Source organism: Punica granatum, chromosome 3 (assembly GCF_007655135.1).
Source record: "Punica granatum isolate Tunisia-2019 chromosome 3, ASM765513v2, whole genome shotgun sequence".
Classification (NCBI taxonomy): domain Eukaryota; kingdom Viridiplantae; phylum Streptophyta; class Magnoliopsida; order Myrtales; family Lythraceae; genus Punica; species Punica granatum.
This window is the reverse complement of record NC_045129.1, coordinates 31,208,040-31,216,339: the sequence shown is the minus strand read 5'-3', so window position 1 is coordinate 31,216,339 and position 8,300 is coordinate 31,208,040. Positions and strand designations below refer to the sequence as shown.

At 36.6% G+C, this 8,300-nt stretch overlaps 1 protein-coding gene across 1 annotated transcript; it reads right to left on the bottom strand.

Moving 5' to 3' along the window:
* Positions 1-1,678: 1,678 nt before the first annotated feature.
* On the bottom strand, positions 1,679-3,723 carry LOC116201206 (transcription factor FER-LIKE IRON DEFICIENCY-INDUCED TRANSCRIPTION FACTOR). The gene is made up of 4 exons (XM_031532348.1): positions 3,162-3,723; positions 2,731-2,937; positions 2,393-2,572; positions 1,679-2,281 (listed from the first exon to the last, which is right to left on the bottom strand). The coding sequence occupies exons 1-4, from the start codon at positions 3,678-3,680 to the stop codon at positions 2,183-2,185; spliced, it is 1,005 nt and encodes a 334-aa protein (XP_031388208.1). The 5' UTR covers positions 3,681-3,723; the 3' UTR covers positions 1,679-2,182.
* Positions 3,724-8,300: the final 4,577 nt, after the last annotated feature.

The following is an 8,300-nucleotide window of genomic DNA, read 5'->3' as shown; positions in this document are numbered from 1 at the left end:
AAATTCCGTCTCTAGGAGACGGACTAGAGACGAACAGTTTTGTCCATACAAGACGAACACTATTTGTACCTATTCCGTCTCTATGGACATACCGACGGAATATAGACGAACTTTTCCGTCTATAAGTAAAAAAAAATTGCATTTTCAAAACCGTCTCAAGTTTGATATAGAGACGAATTTTTTTCTTTCTAAGGGACGGAAAGAACCGTTCATAAGTCTATCCATAGGATAGAGACAAAAATGTTAACAGTTTTTGCCATCTATTAGAGATGGAACAATAGACGGATCATATCCATCCATATTCCGTCCCTATTTAAATAGGGACGAAATATAGATGAAATTTTCTGTCTCTAAAATATAAACAAAAATCCCTCGAGATGAATTTTTTTTTTACTGTTTTGTGTTTTTAATAAGTATGAATAGTTGGGACAACTACCAGGAGGCCAGGGCCAACCTAGCTGAGCGAGCCCCCAGCGAGTGGGAGCACCGTGTGCTCGCACCTGCACTTTGTATTGGGTGAGACTCTATCTTGGGCCTCAACTATGGCACACGCGCACCTTACCACTATGTTATGCTCTAACATCTATCTTCTCTGTACAATTAAATATATTTCTAATATAAATTGGAGTATTATATTTCTAGATTGATATTCAATTTTTGCTTTATCAAAAAATAATTTTTTTTGTATAATAATGTTTGACGGACATGTCCAATTTATTGTACATCCTAGATCAATACGGAGGAATATTTATTATCTACATATTTGCAATAAATAAAATGGATCACTATCTAATATTAGTAAAAGATTTGTAATGTTCTTATCTCTAAACTAAGGTTTGATGATGAAATATTAAATTGAATTGAGAATATTTTGAATCGATAAGACTTACCTGACAATGAACAATAGATTGACGATGTAGAATCGATGGATGCTTTAAATTCGTCGAAGACGTCTATATACAGGGCGTCGGTGGGGGTAAAGGAGGGCCGAATTGAAAGAGAGGACAAGAAAAAGGGGAGAAGCTGTGGTCTTTCGCAATGATCTGTGAAAATAAATGAAGATAGCATGTTGGTAAAGTTTACTTATTATAGACGGAATAGGGCCAGAATTTTTCGTCTTTACGATATGGGCGGATAGTTTTATCTCAATTTCTTCTCTATAGTGGTGACAGACATCTCCATCTCAATTTCGTTTATTTAGTAGGTACGAAAATTTCCGTCTCTATGATATGGACGAAATATATGTCTGTAATCCGTCATAATATTTAGATGAATTGCAACATCTAAAATTTTCATCTTTATTTGTATGTATAATATTTTAGTCTGGAAGTTCGTCTATATGCATATGTACGGTTCTTTTGGATGGAATTGTTCATCTCAATATTGCGACAGAGTTTTTCGTCTAGATGTCTATAAAATATTGCTACGGAAAATCCGTCTCAAATTCCGTAAAAAAATTACTTATGTCTTTTTACCGTCCATATTCCATCTCCAAATTTATATGAAATTTATTCCGTTTCTATTAGCCGTCCCTATTTGGAGAAATTCTTGTAGTGCAACTCGTGCTATCATCGAGAAAAAAAGGATTTATTATAAAAGTTCATCGCTAACCAAGGATTTAATTACCACAGGATATCGATTAAAAAAATTTCTCCCTTTCGTGGTAACAGATGATAGATGATTTGTACAAGTACAATGAAGCTGACTTCCACCCAATAATGCAAAAACCCACAAGCAAATTAAATAAAATTATCTTATAATCAGTGGCTGGGAACTGAGATCCACTTGAAGGGCAGAACCCCATGAATATATCAGTTGACTTTAATCATTTCGGAAGGAGGATAAGTTTGACAATATCTATATCTCCAATACTTCTTGTTAGGAAGAACTTGAAGGGGAAGATGTACGAAATATATTCCATAAAAATGCATCTTAGCCAATCATGTCGTAACAGACTTTCGCGGTAAACTCTATAAAAAAGAAACTTCAAATGGTGGACTTTAGTATTTTTAAAGTCAACTCTTAAAGATCAGTCACTCTTCTCGTCCGTTCGGGTTATTGAAAAGCCGATGTGACGACCATGAGAGCGAGTTCAGTAAGGCTAAGCTGATGAGAGAATGTTATACTGCTAGATATCATCGAATGACCTGTATGATTCGGAAATTCCAAGTTAAGAATTGATTCAAGCCGTTTGGATGAGCTCAAACCCTCGGTTCAACAAAGACCCGGTAATCCACAGCCTCAGATTCTGCAGGTTCATATCAGGTTCACCTTCTTTGATCTATTTCAAAAGGGAAAAAAGAATAAAATAAAATTAGAATAAGAGAACAAAAAATGATTAGTAATAATATAATTGAAGCTGATCATATATAGCAAAGAAGTTTGGTTTTACATTCAAAGTGAGAGTGAGTATGAATCTGTCAGAAAAAGAGGATGAAGCCAAGTTGGAGCTCTGGACATTGAAGCTGGTTAGAGCCTCCAGGGCCTTGTAGAGGGCAACCGCGACTCCAACTCCTTTGTTGCAAACTAGTCGCACATAGAAACCTCTCTCTTCCACTTGGAACATGTCCATCTGTTCCAATCATATTGCACAAAAAAACCGATAGAATAAGCACCCCTTCGTTTATATCTTCCATATATTGTACTGTTACAAAGTAAAATGAACTTATAGCTCTGAAAAAAAAAGAAAAAAGAAAAACAGAACTTATAATTATCAATTAGAGTGCTGACCTGCAATATCTTTCGGGGTGTAGGGATGGTACTCCTCGGTGCTTGGTGAATATTCTTCGAGCGCATTTCAGGTTGGCCCTGGTGCAATTTCTGGGGTCTTGCTAGGGATGCTTCGAGGCCTGCAATCTCGGCTTTCAGCTTCTTAGCTTGCATTTGAAGGTCTTGCACATAGAGCACAGCATCTCCGACAATGGAGGCCTTGTCCATCTACATATATGCACCCATTATCAACGACAAAAGAATCTCATTCATAGAGTGTCGACCCACATGATTATTGCATTCATGCATCTGAAAGTTGATGAAAATTGATACCGAAATTGAAACAGTTTTCATGTCACTAGCTATGATGATCCATGTTACGTAAGTTATGCAATTAGTCTATGAGTAAGCATCCTTCATCAGATAATCATAACAATCAGAATAAATAGTACCTTGGTTATGTTAGGGACCAGGGCACGCAATGCATAGAGCTTCTCCTTCATCCGTCCCCTCCTCCTTCTTTCTGAAACTAATGTCCTCGACCGGTCAGGTTTCGTCTTCTTGGTTGGTGTCCTCGGACTGGAAGTAGTAGTGGCAGAAGTCGTGTTTGCGGTTGTGGTCGTGGCAGATGAATAATCTTCCTCCTCATCATCATCATCAACTCCGTCTTCTTCTCCATTCTTCATGTCTTCCTCGAACCCCCCAGGGAGCCCATTGAGAACGAAATTCGTATTCTCAAACCTAGGATCATTAACTCCAAACATGTCTTCTGGGACAGGACCGAACTGGCTATCAACCCTCACGCCATCAATATAACCAGGACCGGACACAGTACCATGCATCGGGAGGGTTTCTTCAGGAACAAGTGCCGCAAAGGGGTCAAAGTCGGCCCCATGCTCGATGTAATCCGGAAGAACAAAGTCATTCCAGTGCATTAGAAGGTGTCCAGATGTATCATCAAACCTATCCATAATATTTTTCTGATCTTGTTTATGTGATGGAAGTTGGAAAACGAGAGGTGTTAGGGCTCAAGAGGAAAATCGACGAGTATATATACGTGCTTGATTGAGTGTGAAAGGAATCGTGGTAAAGCACCATTGACGTGGCAACCTTAAGTATTACAATATCGGTGAGATGGTTAACATGTCTGCGACAAAAAAATATTAAAACAGCAACATAATCAATTTGGCCTTCAGTTGTAATTAATTTTCTAACCATGGTGTTAATAATTTATTTAACTCCTTTATTTATTATATTTTTTCCCTTCCAACAAAGGGACTAAGAAAATGTTTTGATGGCTTCTGGAAATAGACATATTTGGTAAACCCTGGCTAAGATTCTCTCTGACAGCAAAGTCCACCAGACTTTCGCCCTTCACCAGAAAAAACAAAAAACAGAAAAAGAAAGAGCAAAAAGACAAAATTCTGGTACCATTAGTTGTATGCTACAGCCCTTGTGTTTCACCCCGATTAAAATTATAGAGTTGAGACTGATATTTTATGAGTTCGATCATGTCGACCTCTGTTCCTAAAATGTTACAGGATTTCAAGTGATTTGTTTATGAGGATTAGCTATAAGTTGTTACACGTTCATTTGCTATGTATTAAGATTCTTCTTATGTGTATATATGTATTGTATTGTTCTTTTCTCCAAGCTATGCATATACATATAGCGATGGTTTACGAAATTTCTCTTATGAATCTTAAGTTAGAGGGCTCTTTTTACCAGGCGAAAAAAAAAGGGAGTTATAGATATATGGCTCGGCATGCCGAATAAGATATGCTTCCTCGGTGAAATGCCTATATAGTAACAGGTCACGGAAGACTAACAAGCTCCTGGCAATCCAACATATTGGTTAGCTGCTTGAGATACTTGAGGAGGGCCTTCCAATGTTGTGGCCAAACTGAGGGCAATTAGGGATGGCATCCTCCTCCTCCCTGCATGATGAGTTGAACAATAAAAACCTATGGATCGAAAAAGATGCCCAGCCCAGGTAGTACACAGTCTAATTTGGGGTTAATTAGATGTTAATCTCCTTCCAATGTACGGTACTCATTTTTTTTTCTTTTTTTTTTTATTCACAAGACATATTCAGTCTATTAGATGAAACTCATTATACCCACTGAATAGTTAATTTTATCTCATCACAAATGCGTCTAGTGCATTTCAATTCCCTATGATGCATTTAAACTCCACCACAAGGTGTTCAATTTATTATACAAAAGGTATGATTTAACCTTTTGCCTTTTCTTAGGTGAAATATAGAGCGGAAGCCCTAAATTCGATGAATATAACTAAGCAATACAGGTACGATCGATGGAGGCCCCAAAAGCACATCACCAAACAACTAGGACACCAAACCCAAAAGAGCAGATACTCAATCGGTAGATCCTGAAAGGAAAGGAAAAATTATAATTCGACAGTCAAATCTTCACATGAATTTCCTTGCCGCTACGTATGGCGAACACCGGTCACTCTGAAAGAAGCTCGCGAATGTCCCGAAGAAGAGCACCATTGCGGCCACTCACGAACTGGCGCAAGGCCAACCATCTGCCTTGTAATTAGTAATTTATTATCTCCCCCTTAATTTATAAAAAATTAAAGAATAAATGAATAAATAAAAGATAATTTGTTCAGTCTCTTTTAACAGTATTACAATTCCAACGGATTAATTACCCATAAAAATACGACTTTTGCAGTTTTTTTCTAAATATAACACGAGCTTTATAAAATAACATAGAAGCAAGACATTTGCATTATTTTTAAAATATAGCACGACATTTAGAAAGTAGTACAAAAATGCACGACTTTTGCCCCCCACCCCCCCCCTTTTTTTTTCTAAATATAGCACGGTTTTAAAATAGTAACACAAAAAAACACAACCTTCAAGTTTAGCTGCTATTCTTGTAGGACGTCAATTGTTCGTCAAATATAAGGGTAACAACTAATTGGGCCTCGTGGCACGATTGGACGAATAGTCCCACATATTTTATTCAATCAAAAAATAATTCTAAAAATTTTAAAAAATTAAAAAAGAAGATTTTTTCTTTAAAAAAATAAAAAAGAATGGAGTGGATTGTACATTGCGGGGGCGCAATTAGGGCCCCCACTGCCGAAATGAAAAAGCCCCCAATTTCGGAGCTCTTTTGATTCTGGCGGTGGGTACCTCGGTTACGGTTACCACCCACATAATTGGGTCATGTTGCGGACCACAATTGGAAGATGGTAGCTACCGCCATAGCCACCCTCGTCGGCCTCCTCCCCTTTTTCTCTTATTATGTTGAATCCCCTTTCTTTTCTGTTAATTTTTTTAATTTTTTTAAATAAATAAAAACTTGTGGGGTCTATTCTACTAATCATGTTGTGCCATGTAGCATCGTTAGCTGCACATTAGCCGTTATCATTACAATCTGACGGAATAATTGACGTCGTGCAAAATAAGTAACAAAACCTGAGACCGTGTCTTTCCGTGCTATTTTATAAAGGTCGTGCTATATTTAGAAAAAATATAAATGTCATGTCTTTCTATACTATTTTTCAAAGATCGTGTTATCCTTAGAAAAAAGTGCAAAGTTCGTATTTTTTTTTTTTGGATTAACCCGATTCCAGCCGACCAAACGTTTGGGGTAAGAAACGATGGCACATGCTGCCGACTTCGAAAATTCCAATAGCAATGACTAGTAGTCACTTTATACGGGCTTTCGGATTTCGACATAAAAAGACAAACTATTCAATTTTCTTTTTCTTCGTTAAATAAGACAAATTGCTCTTCTAATTCTAAATTCTGGCCAGTCAGTAAGGAACTGGCCAGGTTTTATTGTCCAATTCAATCCATTTTAATTCAGTTGGGAATTATTAAATAATACATATATTTATATAATTTTTTTTTGGCTATAAGATTAAATTTCACATGCAAATGGAGGGCTTTCCCAGAGATATCAGACAAAATATATATAAAAATGAAGAGCATTTAAATTTGATCCATTGCGAGAACGGCGGCCTTGTCCCCACCTCAACAGGAAGTGGTCCAGGGGCACCCAATTTCTCGAGCCAGAGTCTTTATCCCTAGATCTTGTGGAGGACTCGGGAGCGGCTTAAAGTATTGCGTCAAACGGATCTTAGAGGCACTTCTGAATTGATAATTCATGGATCCCACGAAAGACGACGGTTCTGTATGTGGCATGATTCATATAACTTGGGTCATGTAGTACTTGAAACAGTTATTTTATATATATATATATATATATATTGTTAATTGTTGCCTTGGGTTGATTATTCTCGCTCATATTTAATGATGGATCGAGTTCAAAAGAGGGAGTTTTCTAATTTGAACTCATTGAGGCTGTTGGAAGTGAGAAACTGAGAATAGGAATGGACTACGGGATACGACAGTTTGTTGAAGAAGAAATAGGATATAGTTTAACTAGACAAAATGTCCATCCATATGCATGACAAGAGTAATTTCGAAGGATGAAAAGGTGCGATACGAAGCAATGATGATGTGTTGACATAAAGTTTAAATGGAGAAGGATTTGGTAAAAGCAATCATAAATAATGCGGACAATGGAGAAGGCTGATCGAACATACATTGATTGATCCTAATGCATTGTTTTATCCTTAATTGATATAAGCACGAAGTTATCAAAATAATTATTAATAATACTACATTGTCGCTTATAGCATCTTTCTGACAAGATACATGGAAGTGTTTCTTTTACTCTTTTTCTTTTAATATTTTATTATAAGGGATATTAATGACTTTAGTACATATAAAATAAAATAAAATTTCTAACAACTAATAAAATAAAATGTATGAGTAGTCTGATCATAAGAATCAAATATAAAATCTCTTGGTTATTAAATGAAGGTAAATGTGACCGCACTATACTCTTCTGACCTTTTCTTTTTATTTTATTTCTAGCATAGTGTGCGATAGAGTTTTAAACAGCTGTCATATTACCATAAAATATCAAAAAAATTATCTTCGCTTATGTCAATCATCATTTCTTCGTCACGTTGTTAGGTCTCTTCAGTAAATTGTAGTTCTGATAACGCTGCTCGTTGCTTCGGTGACATTCTAGTGACATGAAACACAATCAATTCAGGGGTTGGAGGTGTAGAGTTGATCGACCATCCAACGCTCCAAGTCAAAGAGAACTCTACATAGGGAAAGATAATGGCGAGATAGCTCAAAAGCTCAAACGTAAGAGTTAGTCACATGGTGAGTGGTGTGACCCAAATATTTATAGTGCTTATCTAAAGGTGTAGTCGAGTCACTTAGTCCAACCCTTGAATCCTCTTATCGGTGATATGCTAGTTGGCAGTTTTGGTCCTTCTAACAAGTGGAGTAACTGAGCGAATTGATAGTCGGGGTGGTCATTTATTGGTGATTTTAAGTAGTATTCACATCATGTGGTAATAAATATAAGAGGAACTAGTCATGTAGCAATTTTTAACTTCAATTAATATTGTGTAGAATGAATCAGTGAAATTAATGGGATGAAAATTAAGAATCATAGACATAAATTTACACATAAGAACAACTATATCCAAGTTTGTCAGGCTCACGATCCTACCAAGGATCGAAAGAG

What these genes read in the sequence shown, in the direction of transcription:
- LOC116201206 (XM_031532348.1), bottom strand. Translation starts at nt 3,680, where the DNA reads ATGGATAGGTTTGATGATACATCTGGACACCTTCTAATGCACTGGAAT. An exon ending in TGGTCCCTAACATAACCAAG is followed by an intron (nt 2,938 to 3,161) that starts GTACTATTTATT and finishes GCATATATGTAG; the next exon opens with ATGGACAAGGCCTCCATTGT. An exon ending in CACCCCGAAAGATATTGCAG is followed by an intron (nt 2,573 to 2,730) that starts GTCAGCACTCTA and finishes TGATTGGAACAG; the next exon opens with ATGGACATGTTCCAAGTGGA.